Here is a 27,317-nt window from a genome sequence, read left to right as displayed (position 1 = left end):
CCTTCAAAACCAATCATTTTTTAAATTGTAAAAATGTATTCAACATATGCAGAAATAAAAAGCATTTTAAAATTAGTTGAGGTCAGTGTATTTCTACTCTTCAGAATTAGATTAGCTAAATTAATTTGGCGCTCTTATTGAATATCAGCAAAATTTACCCATTATGCTTGGATTTGGAGTAGGTTCCAATCCATCATTATCCTGGCACATATAAATTACCACACAAAAAGTCAAATGCTATGTCAAATCCAGAGGCTCAGAGGAAAGAGTCCCGCTCTCAAGAGAACAGTGATAGCTTAACAATGTAAAATTTTATTTTGAGTTATATGGACATTAAATTAGTACTGTGAAACAATACATTGGGGATTTACAGAAACATTTGGACGTTCCTTCTAATATACACACATAAATAGAACCATATCTTTTTGCATTACCTAACTGTTTTATGGCCATATAACTTTAATGAAACAAATGAAAACTGACTCTGTTCCAAATGCCATCCTTTATCTCTAGATAAAATCTACTGATTTTCAAGGTAGAATTGTATGTGTCCATACTTCTTAAGCCACATTTAAGGAAATCACCTCTGAACTAATTTTGGATGTGACTCTTCATCTTGCATGTGAAAGTCCAGCAGATTTAATATTGGCATTCATCATCTAGTCAAATCCTGCACATGCTCTTCAAGCCAATCAAATTTGAGATCCTCAACATTTTCTGTGTCAATAAGATTAAGTGTGAATTAGCAGATTCAATGAAGACCTGTTTCTTCTTTGTCACACTGGATATCTAGATGCCATTTGGATTGGGTTTAGAAGATGGAGGAGTATAGACGTTTCTTGACCCGAGTCTTTTAACAGTAGAGATGTAGAAGAGCCATCGAGATCACGAAGACACTGGCTGTTGACTGCAGAGCACCGCCACTTGCCCTGGTCGTGACATTTGCTGGACTCTGGGTAGTCGAAGTATTGTGGGAGGGGTTACTTGCAGGCGTTACAGGAGTTGTTTGATTTGAATAAATCTAAAAAATATAAAAAGTTACACTGATAAATTTCCACTTGTGTGAGTTGCCTCCACATACACTTAATATGCAATTAAGATAATGTCTTAAGTTGCTCTTTGCCCATTATTCCCTTACCCACATCATTTAATTCTGAATTCTTCCTTAGCACCCCCAAGATCTCTAGTTTCAAAACAAACTACCTAGAGATGCCAAATGACTGCAACAACCAAACATCAAACAAAAATGTTCTTCAATAACTATAACTCCCAGGAGTATTTTATTTTTAATTCTTTGTCAATTAATGCAGAAGTTTCTGTGACTGTAATGATTTACTGGCATTGCAAAAGAGGATTCATTTCTTTTCCCAAAAATGGGGAAATTTTAAAGAGCACAAATAATTTGGATTTTTATTATAGTGTTGAGACTTATGGTGCTAGAATTGAGTCACTGTCTATACTGAATTGGCTAGATAACATTCCTGTTTTAATACCCTCTTGGTTTTAACTTCAAGGGATATAGAGTATCTGGGCCCTTGACATCTTTTTTATTTTTTTGTAATTGGAGAGAGGAAGGGAAACATTGGTTCCCTCCTATATGCCCCAACTGGGGATCGAACCCATAACCTTCTGGTGTACCAACCAACCGAGCCACACCAGCCAGGGCAGAAATCTTAAAATTATATACTAAAATGGCCACGATATTGGTTTTAAATGTAAATATATAATGAGCCCTTTCCTTAAGGCAAAATGATTTCACCCAAAACACACCAAGAGGTTTTGGTGTGGAGTTTTCAGCAGCAGCCTCCTGCCTGGTCACTAAGCCCAGTGCTGGGGCCAAGAACCAAGGTTCCCCCGCGTCCCAGCGCCTAAGTGGCATCATTCACCACACTGATTTTTCAAGTCACAAAATGCACAGTCCAGTGGGGCACGTGATAATCTCTCCTTTGTCCCGGAACAAAGGCAGATGGGAGATTTCAGCTCTCACTGCAAGGGAGGGTTTTACAAGGGCTTCTAATTACAGGCAGGATGGAGGATGTGGCACCAAGCAGGTCTGGTCCACATGTACATTTGGCCGCCTGTTAATCCAAAAATAAAACCGGTCTACATCAGCACCAGCTCCTTTTGTTGTAAAACCCATAAGGTCATTAAGCAAATATTGACCCAAGTGATGTACAAATCCTATACAAAATAGACTAATTTAAAAAAATCCTGATCAAGTCAAATATATTTATTGGGCACCTACTGTGTGCAAGATTCAGCTTGCCCTACCAGGAAATAGCACCCCCACTAAGAGAAAAGCATTAATAATATGGAAAATTACTTAAAACAGGGCGCTCTGTTTGGGGGCAAGACCTGGCTTGGGATCCCTGAAGGTAATCTACTTTCATTCATACAAAGTATTTTGGGGCAGCAGGTGACTTTTTAAATAGAGCCTAGTATATCAATAGGAGAATCTAAGTAAGGACCCTCTGCACCACCATAAAAAAAAACAAAAACAAAAAAAACCAAAAACAAAACAAAAAAACCCACAGAACAAATTGTAATGTTGACATTAAACAAAAAATTTCCTACCAAACTAGATTGATGTTCTCATCTAGAACCTTCTTTGTAAAATTGGGAGGGGGGTCTCTTTGGAAAGGACAAGGGGTTGGAAGAGACCAGTGGTTTCTTGCAGCCGCGCCCCTCCCCCACCGAGGAATCGTGAAAGCCTCGGGAGCGCAGCCGACCCGTAAGACAACAATAGGGTACAGTTACCCGCCTCGGAGGGCAGGGCGAGGAGCGCTCCACTCGCAGGCTGCGCTGCCCGGTGAGCCGCGAAACTGGCTGTCTGGGGACCAAGGACCGGAGCACCCAAGTTTTCGGATAAGCTCAGGAGACGCTCCTCACAAAGCCCCAATTGAAGGCGGTGGAGAGCCAGCCCTGCCCTCCAAGCCCGACCTGCTGGAGAGAAATGCGCCTTCGCGCCACCCTCCCCCAGCCCCACACCTCCCACTCGGGTGTCCCAGGCTCAGCCCCCGGCTGGCCTCGAGGCCGACGCGCACCTCCCCCGTCCCCAGGGCAGCGTAATTCCCAGTAACTGCGCATGGAGCGAGGTCCGATCCCGGGATAGAGGATTTGGGGGGAACAAAGCCTGGTGGGGACTTGGGACAAACCCACCGCCCGCCCAGAGCTAGCCAATCTACGCTAACGCGGGGCTTCGAGGTGAGAAGAGATGGACATTAAGGTCGCACCTGGGAGAAGGCAGGGTCAGGAGAGGGTCTCCGCCCAGGCTTCAGCCCCGAACCACGCGGGACGGGTATAGGTTAATAGAGCCACATAGTCGGGGCTTCCTCGGGATCCCCAAACTAGCTGAATGGAAAATGGTCGAGAGCAGCGCCCTCCGAAAGGGATCGTTCCTTCTCTTTGTGTGGTGCGCTAGGGGCGCGAACACTCCTAGAGGGAAGCGGGGCGCTCAGGGGATCCAGGGACGACCTCCCGAAAGAGTCTGAGGTCTCCGGGTGCTCAGGGGGAGGGGAGCGCATTCTCTTCCCCGCTAGTGCCTCGGACCCCTGGGTGAAAGCGGGTGGTGGGCACGGGCTGCCGAGAGGAAGGAGCGACGTGAAACCTGGGTGGGGCAGGGTCTTCCCAGCCCACGCGCGGACCCGCATTGTTCTCGGGGACGCGACAGCCCGCAAGGAACTGGGAAGAGGGTTCCACATTGCCCTCCCCCTGGTCAGATTGTTAGATTCCCTCTCTGAGTCGCAGTCGGCGGCCCCAGGTAGGGTTATAGGCCAGTCCCTGGGAGCATCTCCATCCACTCGGGCGCAGCCCCGGAGCCCCAGGAACTCACCTGCGTGGGCAGGAGCAGCGCCAGAAGCAGCAGCCCCAGTCCGAGCCTGGCTACCATGGCTCTGCCCATGTCCGCTCCGTCTGTGCGCCGCGAGTCTCACTGGATACCGAGTAGGTGGAGAACCGCAGGCTCCGGGCGGGCGCAGGCAAAGTGGGGAGCACGGCCCGCAAGCGGGACTTTATATACCAGGATAGCTACAATAGCCGTGACGTGGCGCCGCCCGCCCACCCACCCGCGCTCCCCTCCTCTCCTCCCCCCTTCCCCCCTTCCCCCCTTCCCCCCCCTTCCCGCCTCCGCCGCCACCGCCACCGCCACCGCCACCGCCTCCCGAGCGCGCGCCCGGCAGTCTCCCAGCCCGCCCCACCCCACCCCACCCCACCCCACCCCACCCCGCCCCGCCCCGCCCCGCCGGGCTCCCCTGCGCCCCAGCCCTCGACAGCGGTCCGGGCCCTTGCCCGCCCGGACACCCGCGGATGCCCCGGCCCCCGCAGGTGGGCGACCGGGCGCCGCCTGCTCCGGGAAGGGTGCTTTGTGTTTCCCCGAGTGCGCGGCGTGCAGGCTGGCACAGGCGCCTGGCGACTCCCACACAGGACCCGGCGCGAACTCGCTAACCACGCACGCCGCTCTCCGGGCCCGGCCCAAGTTTCCTTTGTTTCCCTGACCAGCCATCTTATCCCCAAAAGAAAAGTCTGAGCCTCCCGCGCGGCGGGCAGCCTCCAGTTCTCGCTCGGACTGTGGCGCGGGCGGAGGGGAGCTCCCTTGGCTTGGGTTTTCTCAGATCCTCGCCACAGAGGAAGGAGGACTGTGCGGGCTTTGTGGGTACCCCGAGCCTGGCGACTGGAACGGGGCGCCGCCACGCGCGTGCCCTCCCTGGGCTGATCCGCGGGGCTCGCAGGCAGCGCCCAGGCGCAGAGAAATTTGTGTGCTCAGTCCCGCGCGTATAGCGCCCGCCGCTTGCCGAACTCGCTGGCTCTGTGTTTGAGCTCACTTTCGCCAGCCCCGCGAGCGCGATGGGACCTCCTGGGTCCGCATCTTCCTGAGAGTGGGGGAACCGCCCGCCGGGCGCGGCCCGCTGCCGAGACGCTGCAGGCCGCTGAGTTCTGGTGCCTGGCGCTCCTCCCTGCTGCGACCTGCGGCCGGGCGCGAGGAGGCCACGACCCGCTCGCAGGGGTAGCCCGGTCCCCACGCGGCTTTGCTCCCAGGTGCCACCCAAAGAGCAGGAACCTCTCAGGTGGTCCCACTGGAATTCGCTGCTCCTCTGGAACTCCTGGCGACACTCTCCTTTGGTCTCCGTTGCAATGCACTTGTTCGTCTTTCCCTTAAAGAGCAAAAGCTTTCTGAAGAAGGCATTTACTTTTCCATAGCTGCCATTAGGCAATTTAATGAACTGCAACAAATATTTCAAATTGTGAAAATTCCCGAGCGTACATCAAAAGTAGAAATAATTTTACTGGTAGAATATTTTTGGTGTAATTTTTCATTGCCGGACATAATCCTTTTATTTTAGGTTTGCCCTAGTGTTTTTGCAATCTTGAAAGCAAATAACAGAGACCGAACCTAATAAGATTGTAAATTTGATTAAATATCACTTTTGCAGAACAGCCTTGTAAAAAAAATATACATATATATATACAGAGTGGCAATGTAATTAATCCCCAGTAGTTGGTCTGTGACTGAATCGGCCTGTGCCTTAATGGTCAGCCACTTTAACTCAGTAACTTTCCACGTTAGTATGTGCTTGGGAAAGCGGGAATGTCTGTCGTGCATGTGATTACACTGTATAGAAATAACCTGTTTGTGTTCAGCTTCTCTACTCCTCTTCCAGGGCATGAAGGGACTGTGGCTCAGGAGTGCCTAGTTCCAAGGCAGAGCCCATAGTAGGTTCTTCGGAAGCTGCTTATAAGATGGATCCATTCACGATGGATCCATTCATGTTGTCCTACATCTTTTTGTTCTATTCCTCCTCCTCCACCTACTCTCCTCACCTGTCCGCCTCCTCCTCATTAGTTTAAGGAGATGGACTAATGGAGTGGTAAAGAATACAGACCCTAGAGACAGGCTGCCAGAGTCCAAATCCTGGTTGTGTACTTTTTCTTGAGGCAAAAGGCCTCAGTTTTTTCAGCTGTAAAATGGAGATAACAGAACCATTAGGATTATTGTACATAAAGTGTTAGAACAGTGCCTGCCTCATACTAGGAGCTCTCAGGTGATATTTGCCCCAGCAACTTAAGGTCCCAGGAACCAGCTGTATGATTCATGAAAGAAATATCAAGCACCAAAGAGTACCCAAAATTGGTAAGACCCTTGGGATCTATGCTTTGTGAGCCACCTCTTCACCACCAGCAAATGAGACTGCATAATTTACAAATCAAGTCCTTCCCGTCTGCTTAGCAGTCCGCCCCTGCTCCACACACACACCTCCCCACCCCACCCCACCCCTACCTCCTCATCCAAAAGGACTGTTGTCCAGGGTTTGGTAATTCTGTACCCTGAAGGCTTAGCCCTGGTAGTGAAATCCACCCCATTCTCTTTCCTATATGTCAAGAAACTCAGGAAAGCTGCCTAAAACTTTCCCTTGAAGTTCTTTTTTTTAAAAAAAATAATTCCTTCTGTTCATTCTCCTCTTCTGTTAGTTTTCCAGTTGTTTGTTTGCTTTGCCCTTTGCCAACAATAGCTCATGCTACTACAATAGATTAAATAGCAAAATGGATATGAAATAGAATATTAATCCAATAATAGATATTCCTTTTGTGCTTTACAGCAGGAATGATGGTTGGGATAATCAAATATTTTATTTAAATTCTATTCTACAATATAGCGCTATTCTTATTTATATTCATAATACTCTTTCCCCTTATTCTATGCCATCCTAGATTTGGCTGACATGTAATATTTTAATTTACTCTGCTTTTTTAGCTAAGCTTTGTTCTGCATTCAAAATTTCCAGCCAACTCCAATCTTGAGATGGCAGTGAAGGTGAAGCGAATTAGCGTTTCTGACTGAACTCTAGGTTCTAAGTCCCAGGGCTGGAGCATGAGTTGCAATCTGACTCTCTGTGTGGATGTGCTGCCCCCTGCTGGCCATAGGGACCCATCAGCTCTCACTGTTAAAAAATAAAGTCCTTTGTGCTGACTGTATTTGAAGCCTTATAAAGCTAATAAACCACAATAAGCTTCTTTGAGAATAGTTCCTTTATTTCCTCTAAGAGTCTCCCAAATAAATTATCTCGGATTTTAAGCTTTATCCAAGTAAGAAAACAAATGTAAAGTGCAGGAACTGTGACTATTTTCAGATGCAACTATTGTCATATGTGAGAAAGCAGGCCCTCTCCTCCAGGCTGATGGGATTATGGAAAGAATTTGACTTCTATCAACGTTAACAATACATTAGACCTAACATTCCTAATTTTAGGAATTTAGCCTACAGACATACTACAGAAATCAAAAGATTATATATCTAAGGGTTTGTCACAGCGCTGTTTTACTAACAGTCAAGGGTTGGAAACCACCAAATTAGTCAAAGGTAGAGGCCCAGTTAAAGAAATTCCATGAAATATTTTAAATCATTAAAAAGAGCAAAAAACCATGCCCTACCCACCGGGTGGCTCAGTTGGAGCATCCTCCCGCACACCAAAAGGTTTGGGGTTTGATTCCCGGTCAGGGCACACACCTTGGTTTCTGTTTGATTCCAGGCTGGGGTGGGAAGGGGAAGCAACGGATTCTCACATTGATGTTCTTCACATTGATGTTTCTCTCTCTCTCCCTTGCTCTGTCTAAAGTCAAACATATCCTCAAGTGAGGCTAAGAAAGAAAGAAAAAAGAGCATAATATATATGTACTACAAAGAAAAATCTCCAAGATAAATTCTTAAGTGACAGGAAGTAAGGCGGAAACAGTATATACAGTATGGTATTCCCTGTAGTTAAAAACAAACAACCTAGACATAAAAATAATATTTCCAAAGGGATCCATAAGAAATGGATAGCAGTGCTTGCCATTGAGGAGGGGAATTGGCTGGCCAGGGCACCCTAGTAAGACCCACTTTTCATTGCATACTGGTTTGTACTTTCTGAATTTTGTACCATTATTTATTCATAAATAGCTAGATAAAATCATTTAGATTCATAAATCAGGGCATTCTGTGGCCTTCCTTCCCTGACTCCCACAAAGCACGTGTGTGGAAAGCCAACTTTTTCCAGCCCCGAGGGCCTCAAAATTGCCCTCCCCTCCTCAGGAGCCCCCCTTCTTTTATTCAAAGGTTCTTGAACAGAATTTCTAGTTTTGCCTCAATTCATCCATCCTATGACAACTGTGAAACCAATTCTCTTGAGTCCAGATGGCACACACAAAAAAGCTTTCAGGAAAAATGAAGAAAAAATAATGAGATATCACTTGGCAAAGCATCAGTTTCCTCAGTTGGTTTCCCTGCGGCACCTCGAGTTCGGAAGGCTGTGGGGGAAGAAGAGCTTGGGGTTGGGCAGTTTGCCTCACAGAAAAGCCAGAGGTGGGAGGGCTCACTCCCTTTAAGGGGTCTTTTTAAGGTCCTCCTCCACTCCTGGGCAGAAGGTGGATTCGGGACCTAATGCCAGTCATTAAATTCCAGTGTAAATGAAATCCCACTTCCACCTCACAGAAGAAACGTCCAAAGCTGTAGAGAATTTTTACGAGTTTATTTGAGCCAAACTGATAACTATTGGTGGGAAGCAAAATCTGAAGGGATTGAGAAAATGCTCCGGAGAATGGCAGTTTTACAGCTTATTTTATACACCACAACCAAAGGAGGAGAGTAAGGGGAGGGGGGAGGGTTTCATGAAATCCATTGGTGATAGATTAGGGATGGGGGAGAAATCGAAGCGGGGGAAATCTTTGGGATTGGATAAAAAATTAAAATGGAGAGGCACGTACTTCTTTTACATTCATGGGTACAGCATCCTTAACAATTAACATTTACAGCACGTAGAGATGGTATGGGGGGGGGGGGCACAAGATAACGAGGGGTTCTGTGGTCTCCTGCTCTCTTGTGGTGTGTTATGGTGAGGGGTCCAGACGAAGGAAGCACTGACATTCCAAGGGCATGTTACCTTAGATGCAAAAAGACAACGGATAGGCTTCCTTAAGGTCAAGATGGACCTTTGTTAAGAAAGCTACAGGCCTAGGATGTGACTAACAACCATGACTCATTTTCAGTTAGGAAGCTTTCATTCCAGACCATCCTATGTGGTTACTGAGTTTGTCGGGCCCACCATGCAGGCTTCTCCTGAGCTTGGCAGGTTTCATATGTGGCCTCTTTCTTATCCACAACCCTGAGTGATCCTTTGCTTGGAAATAATGAAATTGGAAAAGTGGGAAAGTATGTGTATTTTTCGTGCCAGTCTGATTTTGAGTCTTACTTCCATGTGCCTTTGTTTTCCCACATCTTTCACTTTATGTTAGGCTTAAAGCAGGAGGGTTCCTTATGCTATTAGAGATTAGTAAAATTTTAAGTGGCCAGGAAAATTGGATTAAATATTTTATAAACCAAAAAGAGTGTTATAACACACAATGGTACCTGTAATGAAATGTTACATTGAGCCAGAAACAGGGACTGCATTGTTAGAGTTTGTGAAATCTTTTCTAAATCTATGACCATGGTTGTTAAAGATTCGACTCAGCAATATCTAAAGCAGATGCAGCGTACATCTTAACCAATATGGCTTTAGGATGTCATTCTAAGGAAGAAGCACTCTGTATTAAAATAAGACTAGATGATTTTAACTAGCTGGCTGATAGGGATTTCTCTATTGAGAGCCATATATTTCCATATAGGTTTGTGAGTTTTAAAAAAAAAGTTCTTCTCAATATTCTTTTACATATTTTTTTCAGATTTTAAGAGTAATACATGTCCAATATTTTTAAAAATTGGAAAATATAGAAAACTATAACAAAGAATATTAAAAATACCATAGCCCACTAACCAGAAGTAACCACTAATAAATTAATATTTTCTTTCTATTTATATATATCTATATATTTAAAATTTGCTTATTTGTTTTGCTGACTTAGAAACAAATGTACATAAAGTTTTTATCTTGCTTTTTTTGTTCAATAGAAAATAGAAAAAAAATTAATCACAAAATTTGAGGTCACATTACAGTTGAATGAAATAAGTGGGGTTATAACAGTGAAACTGCTGGGTCTCTGACTCCACCTTGTTCAAGCCTGCTTTGTTCCCTTGACCTCCAGGCTAATAGCTTCTGCTTAGTATTGCATATAGACATGCTAGTCAGAGGAATTCTGCTTGCAGCTTGAGGAGATAAGGGAAGTATGTATCCTTTGTCAAAGATTTACAGGAACCCCATGACCAAACTCACATCAACTAGCACCAGATGTCTGCTATGGTCACTCACCTCCTGCCCCACCCACATATGCCCTTTTCTTGACATAAAAGAAACCTGAACTCTGTACTCTCTTACGATGAATTTGAGGTCTCACTAGGAGGGCTCCATCTTTTTGGTTGGCACCTTCTTGATCAGTAAACCTTTTCTTACTTCAGACTCTGATGTTTTGAGTTTTGGCCTTTCTTTTCTTTTCTTTTTTTTTTCTTTTCTTCTTTTTTTTTTTTTCTAATCTCTCTCTCCCTCTCCCTTCCTCTCTGAAATCAATAAAAATATATTTTTTAAAAAAGAGAAAGAGAGAGAGATAAGAACATCAATAATGAGCCGAAACCGGTTTGGCTCAGTGGATAGAGCGTCGGCCTGCGGACTGAAGGGTCCCAGGTTCGATTCCGGTCAAGGGCATGTGCCTTGGTTGCGGGCACATCCCCAGTGGGAGGTGTGCAGGAGGCAGCTGATCGATGTTTCTCTCTCATTGATGTTTCTGACTGTCTATCTCTCTCCCTTCCTCTCTGTAAAAAATCAATAAAATATATTTAAAAAAAAAAAAAAGAACATCAATAATGAGAGAGAATCATTGATTGGCTGCCTCCTACATGCCCCACACCAGGGATGGAGCTACAACCCGGGCATGTGCCCTGACCAGGAATTGAACCATGACCTCCTGGTTCATAAGTCGATGCTCAACCACAGAGCCACACTGGCTGGGCGAGTTTTGGCCTTTATAAGCATCAAGCACAGACTTTGGACTGGTATAAGGGTGACCTGAACAGGTGGCCAGCCAGGATTTCTGCAAGATACAAATCCACCCAGATCCTGGCTTCAGTGGGGCACACCTGGTGGCCTTTACCTGCTCCAAATCTCAATGGGGATGATTCTGGGTTCAGGGGTTGGCAGGACTTCCAGAACAGCAGTGGCAATTCCTGGAATCTTTTGAAGCTAAGAGAACACTGGGACAGAACTCTCCACTTCCCTGCTTTCCAAGAAGAGATGTCTGTTGTTTCCCCACCCAGCTTGTCCTCCCTCTACACTCCCCAGACCTCAGAAAACAGGACTTTAGGGCACCCTAGTAGAGAAGGGAAGCTGATGAGAACAGGGGTCAATTGTGTTATGTCTGAATTTGTGTTATATCAGGATATGCTTTTGGCAGGTTTTACTGTATTTTTTCTTTGTCATTCCATGTTCTTCAAACATACTCTTTCTTGCATAGGTGCTGTACAGGCTTTCAAGTAGTTCATAATGACTCCACAATACTCTTTCTAATTGGACACTGGTTCCTATTATAGATGACCTCATAAATATTCCTATATGCATGTTTTGTTTTCATTTCTGGCTATTTTTTTTAAAATACGTTTTTATTGATTTCGGAAAGGAAGGGTGAGGGGAAAGAGAGATAGAAACATCAATGATGAAAGAGAATCATTCATCAGTTGCCTCCTGCACGCCCCCTACTGGGGATCGAGCCTGCAACCTGGGCATGTGCCCTTGACCAGAATCCAACCCGGAAGCCTTCAGTCCACAGGCTGACACTCTAGCCACTGAGCCAAACCAGCTAGAGCATTTCTGGCTATTTTTTTATGATACTTTCCTAAAAATTGAAGTTTGGGTCTTGAAACAAACTGCCACACTGTCCTCTAGAAACGCACACTCAAGAGCACTGTGTGAGGCTGCCTAAGGAACAAACCTTTACCGAGTGTGAGAATTATCATGTAAAATATTTTTAAAATGTTATCAGAGGAAAATGTCTAATTTTTATTTGCATTTTTACAATCAATGAGATCCAACTTTTTCCCCCTGGCTGCTTATTAGATAAAAGGATTTCTCCTTTTATGAATTGTTCCCCATAAATTACTCCTATCCACAGAAGTGACCCATGCATGGCAAGAGTGTGCTCAGGGCAAGGAGATACTAGACTCAGATGTCACTTGATTAGATCAAATAGCGCTGCTCCTCAAAAGGATTCAGAAGCAAGTCAGTGCAGACAGTCAGGCTTCCTAGTAGTATTTTCCACGATAGGAATAACATATTTCTAGCCTGGCCAGAGTGGCTCAGTGGTTGAGAGTTGACCTATGAATCAGGAGGTCACAGTTTGATTACTGTTCAGGGCACATGTCTAGGTTGTGGTCACGTGTTGGATCCCGGTAGAGAGCAGGAGGCAGCCAATCAATGATTCTCTCTCATCATTGATATTTCTATCTCTCCCTCTCCCTTCCTCTCTGAAATCATTAAAAATATATTTTTTAAAAATACATCTCAAGTCAGATCAGCCATATTTCAAGTGCTCCATAGCCACTAACTATAGTGGATAGTGCTATTCTGGAACAACTAACTCGGGAGATCTGGGAATTATAGAGTACCAAACATGGGTGTAAGCAATCGTGTTTCTCTATACAAACACACAACCAATCATGTGTTTGTATAGAGAATTCAAGCTCAAAAGAACTGGAAGTATAAAAGTATAGAAAGTTAATAACATTTTGTTATTTTTAATAGGTAAAGAGCTTATTACTATCATTTAAAATTATACTTTAAATGTCAGTTAAAATCTGAATCCTCAAAGCAAATAGAGGCTGGAAAGTGGGTTTTGCACCTGATTTTACTTCATGCTTGCCCTGGCCTGTTGGGCAAGTGCTATAGGCTGAGAGAGAATTAAACAAAGGCAATTTACAGAAGGGTTAGGTGACCATAATGTCAGAGGGCTCCCAGGAAGATATCTTGGTAAGTAATCTTATACTTTTCCCCACGATTCCTAGCAGGACTGCTTTAGCCAGTCAACACAATGAATTGATCCTTTCCTTGCATGACATTTTACCAGAAACAGAAGGCTCAGAGGAGAGATGAAGATGGGGGTATTTTGCAAGCAATTCTCCAGTTTCCCGCTTGACTGCTATGTGAGGGACCACTGTATAAAGAGGATCTGATCCCTGTTAAATTAATTAAATACGAAGGCGGTTAGACTGAGGTGGTTCTAATGCCTTGGCAGCTTACATCAAACCAGAACCTAAGCCTGCCAATGACTCAGGGATATGAAATTAAAACTTAAGGACGGCCAAACACAAACAGCCAACTAGGCTTTTCCAAATAAGACAGGTGTTGAAGCTATAACCAAATAACGTCCTTTGCTTTGCTTCTGCATCTTTTCTATAAAAGTCTTAGCCCACTTCCCTTCGTGGACTGCTCCTAACAGCTTCCAGTTTGGAGTTGCCCAATTGGAACAGGTGTTTGCTCAAATAACCTCTTCATAATTTTAATATGCCTCAGGTTATCTGAGCATGTGCTAGCATTCTGAAGAGGAGTGGCTGTTTCTTTACTAAACATGGCATCCATCCCACATGCAAGCCAATGGGCTCACTCCAGCCCTTCCCAGCTCTTCCTGTGCCACACAGCACTCAGTTCAAACATTTATATGTGCAAATGTGCACTAGTTTGGGTTCACATGATATGTTTGTGCATCTGTTCTCGTGCTTTCTCTGTCACCTCTCTTTGCCCCAAGCCTGTCCCGACTTCCTGTTGGAATTTCCAGTCCCACCACCCCACCCACCTCCATTTCCATTAGGAAATGACAGTGCCTAATTTGATTTTATTGGACGGTTAGGTAATAAAATGTTTCTCTCTGAATACACCCCTTTCCTATTCAGCTCAACATACCTAACTACCAAACAGCAAATCTTCAGCACCCTGCCATGCAGGGTCAGCCTCAGCAGAGATGGAGGCATTGTGCAGAGAGGAAGCTGAGGGGCATCAAAAGAATGCAGTGGCACTGTCCAGGTCAGGGCTGTTTGCACACAGAGAGTGGACCTTCTCAATGTGCTAATCATATATGAAAGCATGAATTAATCAGTTATTTTCTCCTTCTGTAACCTAAAACACCTGTGGCTCTGAGACGGGAAGTACTTCCTTTAGAGAACCTTAGTGCAGCCTACGTAGCCTCTCCGCCCATCTCCCACCAAGGCTCTGATGTTCAAAAACAAAATTCAACTGAGTACATTTAAAAGATCTTATTGGTTTTATTCAATGATTCATGACTTGCAACATCCCGTCTGGCACATAGAAAGGTGCTCTGAAGAGTTATATAAGTGAAAACCTTTTATAGGCAGAAGGAGGTGGGCAAAGGAAGTTTCTAACAAAGAATGGATTGTTTTAGGCAAAGTTACCTTCCTGTGAGGGACCAAAGGGGTCTCTTGGGTGGATTACCTCACTAGTGCTGACCAGGTAATTAAAGATTGGCTGGTTGCCCTAGCTGGTTTGGCTCAGTGGATAGAGAGTTGGCCTGCGGGCTGAAGGGTCCCAGTTTCAATTCCAGTCAGGGGCACATGTAGGCTCGATCCCCAGTGTGGGGCGGGCATGAGGCAGCCAGTCAATGATTATCTCTCATCATTGGTGTTTCTGTCTCTCTCTACCTCTCCCTTCCTCTCTGAAACCAATAAAAAAAAATATTTAAAAAAAAAATTTAAAGATTGACTAGCTAAAGGTCACATTCCTGGGAGAGTGTGAAACAAATTAGGTGAGGCATTAAGTCTTGGTTTGATGATGTGGGCTTAGCACAAGTGACTCCATTTTGGACCTCTTGGTGTGTTTTTGTGTGTTTTTTTAACAAGGGACATCCAAGTGCTGCCAAAATGAAATTTAAAAATTCCTTAGTCATGGTTCCTCCTGTGACCATAACTAGTAATGCAAAAATCTCCTAAATCTTTATCAGTGACTCACAGTAGGATGAAATATAAGACTCATAAAATGTATATTAAAACCAAGGTAGAGAAATGATAGTGCCTAATTTGGTTTTATTGGATGAGTAGGTAATGGGAAGAATAGTGTATTTATAAAAATGTCCTTGCTCATTAAATTCTTGTGGGAGAAAGAGTAACATTATTTTTAAAATTGTGTAATTCAAAGAGTATTGTGATCACTGATACTATCATTTTCCCCCACTGGTTCACCTTTTACCAAAGAATTCTAAGAGGGTAAGATTTCATTTATCACCTGGATCTATGGTAATATATTTGTAAGAAATAAAATTCCAGACCCAGAGTATTATAGACTAAATGAGTCTCCCCCAAAATTCATATTGTAGGGGGGGAAAAATATTTGTTTTAAGTTTCTGGGTGAGGCCCCTATAACAAAAGACAGATTAACAAGAGAAAATAAAAACGAAGTTTTTTATAGTGTGGATACTTCATGTATACATGGGAGATATCCAGGGGAAAATCAGTAACTTTCAAAGAGGTGGCTTAGGATTCAGGTTTAAATACCATCTTCAACTAAATTAAAAAAGAAAGAAAGAAAGAAAGAAAGAAAGAAAGAAAGAAAGAAAGAAAGAAAGAAAGAAAGAAAGGAAGGAAGGAAGGAAGGAAGGAAGGAAGGAAGGAAGGAAGGAAGAGAAAGAAAGAAAGGAAGAAAGAGGTGGTGGAAAGGGCAGTATGGGTGGGTGCCTTCTCCATTGATAAGAGTCTCTTGAGATTTAGAGTCAACCTTCTCTTCCTCTTACAGTACAGAGAGGGAGACCCCTTACAAATGGAGATTTTTTTTTTTTTACAAATGTAAATTCCCCCTACAAAAGGCTGAGGTCTCTGTTTTCAAAGCTCCTTCTGTGTCTGCTGTTTTCCAAAATAATCCTTATGCCAAAGAGGCATAGTTTGGGGTGGTATATTCTGCCATCTTGACTGTGTTGAAACCTGACCCCAATGTGGAGGTGGGGCCTTTGGGAGGTGTTTAAGTGATTAGGGATTAGTTTCCTTATTAAGGAGACTCCGCAGAGTTCTCTCACCCCTTATACCACTGTGAGGACACAGTGAAAAGAGGGCTGTCCAAGAACCAGGACATGGAATCTGCTGGCACCTTGATCTAGGATTTCCCAAATTCCAAAGCCTTAAGAAGTAAATTTGTTGCGCCCTAACCAGTTTGGCTCAGTGGATAGAGCATCGGCCTGCGGACTGAAGGGTCCCAGGTTTGATTCTGGTCAAGAGCATGTACCTCGGTTGCAGGCACAACCCCAGTGGGGTTGAGCAGGAGGCAGCTGATCGATGTTTCTCTCTCATCGATGTTTCTAACTATCCTTCTCCCTTCCTCTCTGTTAAAAAAAATTAATAAAATATATTTTTTTAAAAAAAGAAGTACATTTGTTGTTTATAAGGCACCCATTCTAAGGTATTCTGTCACACCAGCCCCAATGGCATAGGACACAGACAGGTGTGGGATATCCAGGCCTTCCCTTAAACCCAGGTGAGGGGGCCCTGTCCTGTGCCTTAGTACTTGTGCCTCTAGGATGCATCCACTCTGTGACTAACAGGACCCTGGGAAACACTTCTCCACATCTCTTGCCCTTTGTCCTCAAAACAAAAGGGAGGGATGTGAATGGCACAAACACTTTAGGTAAGAGAAAAACAGAATGAATTAACTTGTCCATTCTTCTTCTGAGATACAATGAATACAGTAGTTTCTTGGATGACAGACTATAATTTCCCAGGGGGTTGAAGGCCCATTTTCTTGCTTTTCTTGATGTTCTAATTTGTGGTTCTGGAGGTTCTCATGTTTTAGGGTGATATTCAACACAATTGCCCAGACTACTGAGGAATTCCTTGCAATATTAAATAAAACTTGCATATTCATGAATTTGTTGTAACAGGCATGAAGCCTGATACCAATTATTTACACTGAAAACAAGATGACATTGAACACAAGAATTTAAATTGCTTAGTTTTTACTAAACTATTTAACAGTATTTAATTTAAAATCTAAAATTTTTTATTGATTTTTAGAGAGAGGAAGGGAGAGAGAGAAATATCAAATTGTTGTTCCATGTATTTATGCATTCATTGGTTGATGCTTGTATATGCCCTGATCAGGGAATCGAACCTGCAATCTTGGCATATCAGGATCAACTGAGCTACCTGGCCAGGGCTTTAAACTTTTTTTTAAATGTCAGCTTTTTAAAAAAAAGTATTAAAATGTTGAACTTTGTTAATAATTTACTTTTTAATTTTAGTAGGTAATTTTGAATATTTTAGAAGAAAAATAACTTTTTAAAATACATATTTAGCCCTAACTGGTTTGGCTCAGTGGATAGAGCGTCAGCCTGTGGACTGAAAGGTCCCAGGTTCGATTCCAGTCATGGGCATGTACCTTGGTTGCGGGCACATCCCCAGTAGGGGGTGTGCAAGAGGCGGCTGATCAATGTTTCTCTCTCATTGATGTTTCTAACTCTCTGTCCCTCTCCCTTCCTCTCTGCAAAAAATCCATAAAATATATTTTTTTAAAAATACATGTAGTAAATAATCTTACTTTTTATATTGTTTGCATTTATTTTAGTATACATTTTAATAAACTATTCAAATAATATTTGAATACAGTTATACTTTCCTTTTTTAAAAAAAAATGTTTTTATTGATGGTAGAAAGAGAGGAAGGGAGAGGGAAAGAGATAAACATCAATTGGTTGCCTCCTGCATGCTCCCTACTGGGGATCAAGCCTGCAACCAGACCATGTGCGTGGACCAGAATCAAACCAGTGACCTCTTGGTTCATGGGTAGATGCTCAACCACTGAGCCACACCAGCTGGGCTATACTTTCTTTGGTTTTTTTTTGTATACTTTCTTTTTTTAAACTTTTAGGTCATTGCTAAATATCTGCCTCACCTCCAAATCAATAGCCAATCAACAGAACACTCAGATATATGCAATAATAACCAGATTTAGTCATATTTACCAACTTTCTGTCATGTGAAAACCAGCACTTTAAACATGTTTTACTTTTTGTCATTATGAAGGTACATTTATCAATGTACGAGGATAAAGCACGTTTCATTTAACAGTTGTTCACTTGATTAATAGCTCTTAAATACTTAGACACTTAGAATGCACCTTTATTTGTATGCTCACCCTACATGTCAGGGACCTAGAACGAATTAGGCGCCTGTTATTAATCCATCAGAATTAAGAGCAATATCTGCCTGGCACATTCACTCACAACAGGAATCCCTGTGGTCGTTCAGAAAGAAGAGATGCCCTTTTAAAAATGAAGCTATTCCTGAAAACTGTCCATTTATAATGCTGTCTTATGATTGTATGTTGTGGGCAGTAATGGATGGACCAGAGACATCCTTTGTTAAGTTACATGCAGAAAGGTCATATATCACAAAGGAAAGAGAAAAACTCAGCAGGAGAAAGAAAGCAAATAAATTGAAGTAGACATCTTAACTGTTGTTGAAAAGACCATATCAATGAGCCCATAATAGATAAGAGGATGAAATTTTGTCAGACTTAATAGCCAGGGAAATGAGAAAAGAAATCAGCCACTTCTAGAGACGCAGACACAAGCTGATGAGGAACCTGTAAGAAGCAGCAGCTTGTTAAGAGGAAAGAGGGGTAAATGCACAGGAAAAGGGCAGGAATCAGGAATTGTTGAACACCCACCAAGTGCCAGGCCCAGTGACAAACACAAACGTACCTTGACACCTTCAACTGCCTGACACACAAAAGTTTTTAATAGGACTTCACATATTAAAGCTGTATGAGGGAGACTACTTAACCCCTGATGCATATAGGGCGAAATTCAAACTGGTTAATAAGGCACCCACCACCTGGTCCCAGTCTCCCCTCCCCCAGCACAGCAGCCCTTCCATACTCTGACTTGGTAGGTCAGGAGCAGGGCCCCAGTTTGTGAATTTCTAAGTCCCCAAGTGATGCTAATGCCGATAATGAGCCTGGTATCACACTTTGAGAGGGACTGCTCAAAGTCATTGATTGCTTTAGCCCTCAGCTACTTTTCTTGCAGTTCCTTACAGGGTTTGAGTCAGTTCTTCAAAATGAAAACAAGTGTAAGAAAGTGTGTGCTTACAGAGAGGGGGCTTAGTTATCTGTTTCCCCACTGTCCTCCCCCTGAAGGTCAGCACTGCAGACTGGATGCATGGTGGCTATTGCCAGTAACAGGGCCCAGTGGGAATGTCTGGACAATCTTTCAGCTGATTCCAGTCACCTGGCCAGCACCCCTGGCTGATGAGCATGCTGGCCCAGAGCACACCTGGGCAGCTTTTTCCTCAGAGGTTCACAGCCTCCCCCTCCTCCACAGGTCACTCAGTTTGCCCCCTATAACTTGTCCAGGCCATTCTGCTAGATAATTATCGTTTCTTGTCAAGAAGAAAATCTGTAAATATGTAAGGACTTTTGACAAAGGTCTGTCTTGGTCATTTACAAGAGAAAAGTGTTTATTTTCATGGAGAGGCTGTAGATAAGGATGATTGGATTATCCAATTCGCTAAAGAATATTAGAGAGAGACCCTACCTGTCAGCAAAGATCCAGAACTCATCATTTCTATTTTCTTTAAGCTACCGTTTATATATGACATACCATGTGCCGTGCACTGTTCTACCGGTAAGTACTTTATACATATTAACTCATTTAATGCTCATTATCCTTTAAAATAGATATATTATCATCCCTATTTTACAGTTAAGGAAACTGGGACATAGAGGTTGAATGACATGGGCAAAGTCACACTGCTACTGAGCAGTAGAATCAAGATTCAAACCCAAGATATCTGGCCTCAGAGTTCATGCTCATCACCATTCCATATAATTTTGGTGCTTTCTGTGCCTCACAGCCCAGCTCCTCTCACTAAGTGGACAGGAAAATTTGTGTTGACCAGTCAGCCAGTGCTGAAGACATAGCCAACCTTTTAACCTCTTGCCTGAATTTCTTTCTAGTAAGCATTTATCCTGCCATTGGCACATGAAGAACATATTGAAGATACTAGATGGTAGGGGTAGGAATAAAACATGGTTTTCACCCTCTGGGAGCTGACAATCCGGAAGTGGGTAGAGAGGTAAACAGCCAGCTGTCATTTACAGTTTATCTTATGTCAGTGACAGTTTTGTCTGCTGGATGAGATTTGTGAGATGCCTTTCTACTTTGACAATATCCTTGATGAAGTCATGGAAAATAGCTCTTATTTATTTGTGCCAGGCATTGTAATAAGCAAATAAGCATGTTACACAGGTAGGGTTGCCAGATAAAATAGAAGATACTCAGTTAAATTTCAATGCATGTGTCCATTGCAATATTTGGACGTACTTAACTAAAAAAGCATTTGTTCATATGTAATTCAAATTTATTTGGGCATGCTGTACTTTTAATTGCTAAATCTTGCAGCCCTGAACACCAGTTGTCCTTAATGCTCACAACAATTCTTTGAGGTAGGCACTATTATTACCTCCATTTCACAGAAACTGAGCCATAGTCAAATTAAGTAACTTGTCCAGAGTCATACATCTATCTGTTAACACACACTTAGAAACCAAATGCTTAGGCCGCTCTATTTCCACCAATGGCAATTTTGTGCATTTATGTTGAAAACTACCATCACCGCCCTGGCTGGTTTGGCTCAGTGGATAGAGCGTCTGCCTGTGGACTCAAGGGTCCCGGGTTCGATTCTGGTCAAGGGCATGTACCTTGGTTGCGGGCACATCCCCAGTAGGGGATGTGCAGGAGGCAGCTGATTGGTGTTTCTCTCTCATTGATGTTTCTAACTCTCTCTCCCTCTCCCTTCCTCTCTGTAAAAAGTCAATAAAATATATTTTTTTTAAAAAAGAAAAGAAAAGAAAACTACCATCACCTGTCTTGCTGAAACTTCTTTCCTGATCTCGTTCTCAAATTACCAGAGTAGACCCCATTCACTGACCAATATGCAAAGCTCTGGGTCCCAATTCTCAGAGTTAAGGAAGAGATTTAAGTATTACACTATAAATGGAGGATAGAAAAAGCACTCGTGATGGCAAACGTCAGATCTGCAATTTCTAAGAATGTGTTTTATTGCCTTAATACACGTGCAAAGGGAAGGGACAGAAAGACCAGATGCTGGAACCTCGTGGTGTCAGAAAACTGCAACTCGACGATGGAGCTGCTAGGGGACAGATGGTATGAATGGCCCTGTAAGTTCGCACACTGGAGCATCTGAGATCACTCAAACAGCCATAGTCTCGGTTTTTCTATGACAATTAAAACTGCCTGACAGCGAATAAATGAGTTTAACTTGATTCTTTGTGAGACTGATTCATTCTGCACTTCCCATCCCCTTTTCGATCATTTTTCTCCAGCTGTTTTTAAAAGAAAACAAAGCCCACCTAATGCTGTGCCAAGCATTTGAAACACCACTGATCTTCCCCTTTAAACACAAAGCAAAAGCTTATTTCCTGGTTAGACGTATTCGCTTATCAAAAGGTCAACATTAAATTAGTAGCCTTGAAATTTAAGGTTTACCAGCATATGATACAATTACTTATGGTGGCTCTTTCATTTTCTCCAGTTTTTTTCCCTTATCAGAAGAGGGAGTTTTCATGACCATGCCATAGGATTTGTTTCCATTTAAGCTTTAAATATACTAGTACAGGGTTGAGCCACATGAAACTGGCTCAACCTGATCTTTCATATCTCTGGTCAGGCAGTTTACACCCCCTGATCTTTTCCTCCCTAAAGATAACATCTAGCCCTAGTGGGTTTGGATAGAGCGTAGGCCTGCGGACTGAAAGGTTCCAGGTCCAATTCTGGTCAAGGGCACATGCCTGGGTTGCGGGCTTGATCCCCAGTAGGGGGCATGCAGGAGGCAGCCAATCAATGATTTGCTCTCACCACTGATGTTTCTATCTCTCCCTCTCCCTTCCTCTATGAAATCAATAAAAATATATTTTTAAAAAATAATAACTGTGTGAAGAGATGATATACTAATTAGCTAGACTATAGTTATCATTTCACTATATGTATATTTCACTATATATATCAAACCATCACATTGTACACCTTAAATACATACAATTTTTATTTTAAAATTAAATCTTAATTTTGAAGAATAAACATGATATAAATCAATGCAACCATCCTTTGTGTTAGACATGAGCAGAGTTAGGATAATGGGCCAGGTACAGAAACTCACCAGGGCAGAAAGTTCCAGATGCCTAGCAAGGGGCAAAACTGGGAAAACAAGAACCTCACCCTCAGGGTAACCTGTCCTCCCCTAGCATATCTCTGGTCAAGGGGTTTAAACCCCACCCCCCAACTTCCCCTCCCTAAAGATAACATCTAGGCCTCAGTTGTATTTCAGCTCCAGGCCCAGAAAAGCAGCAAAACCAGACAAGTAATACCTTGGCTGCCTCAGGACCAGCTACATTGACTAACAACTCCCTAAAAAAGCACACCCGGAAAGCTGATGAATATTCTATTAAGGTCCTCCCCCACCTGGCTCAGTGGATAGAGCATCGGCCTGCAGACTCAAGGGTCAAGGGTTCGATTCTGGTCAAGGGCACATGCCCGGGTTATGGGCTCGATCCCCAGTAGAGGGCGTGCAGGAGGCAGCCGATCAATGATTCCCTCTCATCATTGATGTTTCTTTCTCTCTCTTCTGTTCCCTTCCTCTCTGAAATCAATAAAAATATATTTGGGGGAAAAAATCCTCCCCCAAGACCTCCCCTAAGATTTCCACCTGCAAGAAAGATAAATATGCTCAGGACAAAGGACCTAGTGCATGCTCTCCCTCCAAGGAGCACACCCCTGCCATTTTCCCACAGGACATATCCCCAACCTCTAAGTGACCCCATGAGACTTACAACCAGGGGAGCAATGGGCAGCAGCAGCTCGTCCCAGGCTAACCCCCTGAACTTGTCTCTAAGGCCCCCTTTTCTCTGTGTAGCCCTTCCCTTTGGATATCCCCATCTCCTATCCCCTTTTCCTTAAATAAATTTAATTTTCTTTAATCACCACCTGATATGGGTATTTAGCCTGCCCACTCACCACCAAGTTGAACCTCTCACTTTCTTCCTGGTCATTGTAACAATAACAACAGAATTCTCCAAAAGTTTCTAATTACCTGTATAATATACACCCAAGTATGGATCTTAGAAATTGTGGAATAGCAGAGAATGAATAGTGGCAAGGGGAGTGTTCACGGAAAATTAGAACAAATTGTGAAAAGAAACAAGTCATCTTTTCTGTCAAAAAGCAGTTTAGACAGCCACCATGTTGGCCAGGTGGCTTGCAGCTCCCCTGGGGGCTGCCATCTTGAAAGAGCAAAGGCCAACCCCTCCCTTTGAATTAGCCAATCGTGAAAGACTGAGCTCTGATCAAGAGTGAGAGACAGGTCACATGTGTCAGGGATTATAAAGCCAAGTAGACCACCTGCTCAGTGTGCGCACCCTTCTACTTAGAAGTAAAGATGTCTGCCTTGCTACCTGGCTCCTGAGTACGTTTTGTGTTCTACCAGGACCCCTGAATTGGGGGGCTCGCCTTATTTCTAACAAAATTACAGATTCCAAGCTTGAACATAACTACACAAAACATGAAAAGCTGCCCTAGAGAATATTCCAAACCACATAGTTCGAACTGAGGATACTTTTAACCAAAGAACTTTTCATTTTACTAGCAAGCTATAATTTTAGGTTTGTCCTTCAGGCTAGGATAGAGAATAAATAAGAAGCACATTTCTTTTTGAAAAGTGCCCAACATAATCTTTGATACTTAAATATATATTTTTGGGCCGAGATCATTTCATAGTTTCACGTTTTGTGACACTTGCTTCCTTATTTGTTACTGGCATTGTCTTATCATCCCTATTGACTCTTAAGATCCTTATAACAGGGAACATTGTTAGGTTTGTACACCTTTGAGGGTGTGGGGGTCCAGATTGAGTCACCCCAAGATATGCCTCCGAGGTATGCTGATTGTTTTGAGCTAAAGGCAACTTTAGTAGCCCTGGGCTACTAAATACTTCTGCCCCTCCCATTAACTACTAGGAAGAATTTGAATAGGAGCCTTGCACAAAGTAAGAGCTTATCAGCCCTAGCCAGTTAGGCTCCGTGGATAGACTGAAGGGTCCCAGGTTCCTTTCAGGTCAAGGGCACATGCGATGTGTCTTTTTCACATTGATGTTTCTCTTTCTCTGTCTCTCCCCCTCCCACGCTCTCTAAAAATCAATGGGAAAATATCCTCAGGTGAGGATTAACAACAAAAAGAGCTTATCAGCGGTAAACTTTTTGACCTACCCATATAGCAGTGAAAACTATTTACTAAACATCTGCTCTTCTTATCCTGCACTGACCCTTCAAAGCCCCCCAGGTGCAAGACCTCATCCCTAGCTCAGGATGTCTTACATATCTCAGAACCCCTTTCTGCCTCTGAAACTCTCATGCATGTGGGGTGTCTGACTCTCTCAAGTGTACAGGGGTTCTCGTACAAAAGTATGTATTCAATTTGCTTATTTTTCTCTTGGTAATCTGTACCATGTCTATTTGATTATTAGACCAGCCAAAAAAACCTTGAGGGTAGAAGCAAGTTTGTTCCTTCCCCACAAGGGAATGAGTCATAACTAAAATATGCAATAGATCACTTTGCACTTGGGTAAAAGGAATGTTGGTTGATCTTCAAGCAGCCAGGTAGGAAAAAGGTAGAAGTGGTATTATGCCATTGGGAAGCACACAATGAAATAATTCATGGAAATGTTAACAAAACTAATTCAAGAAGAAATAGAAAGCTGGAATAGTCCTATATTTATTTTTGTTTTAAATAAGTGAATCAATAGATTAAAATCTTCACACACATACCAAGACATATGCAGATATAGTCTTCCAGACTTGAAAGAAACAAGGTTATTTCAATCTTATACAAATTATTCCAGAGTATAAAAAAAGGCAAAATTTCCTTATCCATTCAATGAGGCTGATATAATTGAGATTCTAAAGCTGTAAGAAAGTGGTAGGCAGTCCTGCCATGGTGGCTCAGTCGATGAGTGTCAACCTATGAACCAGAAGGTCACAGTTCAGTTCCCAGTCAGGGCACATGCCTGGGTTGCAGGTTTGATCCCCAGAAAGGGGTGTGCAGGAGGCAGCCAATCAATGATTCTCTCTCATCATTGATGTTTCTATCTCTCCTTCTCCCTCTCTGAAATCAATAAAAATTTTAAAAAAGAAAGTGTGGTAGGCAGTTAGAAATGAGCAGAGTAAAGACAATGGGTCAGGTACAGAAGGTCACTAGGGTGGAAAGCCCTGGGTGCCTAGCAATAGATAATCAATTGTAGGGTGGGAACTCGCCCCCAGGGAGACTTTTCTTCTAGCATATTGATGGTCAGGCAGTTTCCACCCCATGACCTTTCCTCCTACAGATAACATCAAAGCCTCAGTTGTATCTTGGCTCTAGGCTCAGAAAAGCAACCAAACCAGCCAGGTCAGGACCAGCTGCATTGAATAATGATCCCCTGTCCTGGTGCCAGCCAATCAATTAGCAGAGACCACCACCCTGAAAAGACACACCTGGAAAACTGCTGAATATTCTATTGAGATCTTCTCCTGGGACCTCCCCTAAAATCTCCACCCTTAATACCCATTGGTTGGAGGACCCAGTGCACTCCCTTTAGAGAGCACTCCCATGCCTTTCTCTCTCTCCCCTCCCTCTCCCTGCCTCAGGCTTGTTACCATCAGCTTCTTCACTCCCAAGCTCCAAGGGTCCTTCCGTTACCTCCATAATTTGTTTCCTAAGCCCAAATTTACCAAGTAAATGTTCACTTACAGTTTGGGTCTTGACTCTGAATTATTTCCTAGCCAGAACCAAAGTACCGAGGTTGCAGTAACCTCGGTACTTTGTGCCCTGAGGCTGTCTAAACTGCTTTTTGACTGAGAGGGTTAGCTTGAAACTCGGGCAGACAGGGCAGGGGTCCGGTGGGAAACAAAGGCAGGTGGAACATGCAGTTTGAGCAAGCCTAACCACAGAAACCAACCAAGCAGAAATAATAAAATGTTTCTGGACTCAAAGCGGGAGGCATGGGAAAACAAGGGAGGGTCTGAATCAACAAGGTGTACTAATGCATAGAAACAGAGGAAGTTCAGCATAGGAACAGAGAAAGAACATAGGAACAGGGAAAGTTCAAGTCTGTTGCTGGGCAAAAAATAATTGAGGGAATCAATTAGGTGGTGACACAGGTAGACACAGAGCAGGCTTGTAGCAAATATATGCCCCTAGAGTACAAGGCTTCACTGGGCAGCCCATTATTGGGTCCCCCTCCCCTTGCGGGGAGTCTGAATCTGCTTGTAATAAATTTTCCACACTTTTGCTTAAATCTGGTCCTCGGAGTTCATTCTTTGGTGTCGTAAGACACAACCCGGACCACGGGAAAAACACCTCGGTTTACTGTTCTGGGTATCAGCTTGTTTGGTCTGATCCCACGGGTCAGACACCTGATGCCGTTCCCCTGAGGCCTGACATAGATACAAAAATCATAAACAAAGTATTAGTACACAAAATTCTTAAGTGTGATAGTGGACGGAAAAACACAAACCAACTATGTTGTTTGCAAGAAACCCACCTTAAATATAAATTTCATAAGGGGATTTTTACAAAACAAGCAAGTTGCCCTAGCTGGTTTGGCTCATGTGTAGAGCGTCAGGCTGTGGACTGAAGGGTCCTGTCTTCGATTCCAGTCAAGGGCACATACTAGTTGCAGCTTGATGCCTGGCCCTGGTCAGGGTGCATGCAGGAGGCAACCAATCGATGTGTCTCACATCGATGTTTCTGTCTCCCCCGCTCCTTTCCATCCTCTCTAAAAATCAATGGAAAAACATCCTCATGTAAGGATTAACCAAAAACAAAAAACAAAACAAAAAAAAGGAACAAGCAAGCTCAGTATATACGAGTATACTTTAATACTAGAAAATGTACACACAGACTATCATATTAACATATTAAAAGAGGAAAATCATATAATCTCTCAATGCATAAAGAAAATGTATTTAATAAGGTTCAAAATTCATTAATGATTAAAGTCTATTAAATTTCTATTACAACAAAGATATAGAAGTATTTCTTAACATGAAAAAAAGTATATGCCAGCCCTAGCTGGTTTGGCTCAGTGGATAGAGCGTCAGCCTGCGGACTGAAGGGTCCCAGGTTCAATTCCGGTCAAGGGCATGTACCTTGGTTGCGGGCACATACCCGGTAGGAGGTGTGCAGGAGGCAGCTGATCGATGTTTCTCTCTCATTGATGTTTCTAACTCTCCATCCCTCTCCCTTCCTCTCTGCGAAAAATCAATAAAATATATTGAAAAGAAAAAAAAAGTATATGCCAAAAACCTATAGCAAATATCACTT

At 43.2% G+C, this 27,317-nt stretch overlaps 1 protein-coding gene across 1 annotated transcript; it reads right to left on the bottom strand.

Annotated features, from left to right (window-relative positions):
* Window positions 1-710: 710 nt before the first annotated feature.
* Window positions 711-4,032, bottom strand: CD24 (CD24 molecule). The gene is made up of 2 exons (XM_080664262.1): window positions 3,833-4,032; window positions 711-1,021 (listed from the first exon to the last, which is right to left on the bottom strand). Exons 1-2 carry the CDS (start codon window positions 3,899-3,901, stop codon window positions 854-856), a joined length of 237 nt encoding a protein of 78 aa, XP_080520388.1. The 5' UTR covers window positions 3,902-4,032; the 3' UTR covers window positions 711-853.
* Window positions 4,033-27,317: the final 23,285 nt, after the last annotated feature.

The sequence above is a fragment of the Plecotus auritus genome (assembly GCF_963455305.1).
Source record: "Plecotus auritus genome assembly, chromosome: 4".
Taxonomy (NCBI): domain Eukaryota; kingdom Metazoa; phylum Chordata; class Mammalia; order Chiroptera; family Vespertilionidae; genus Plecotus; species Plecotus auritus.
The sequence above is the reverse complement of the archived record's forward strand: the minus strand, read 5'-3'. Positions and strand labels throughout refer to the sequence as shown.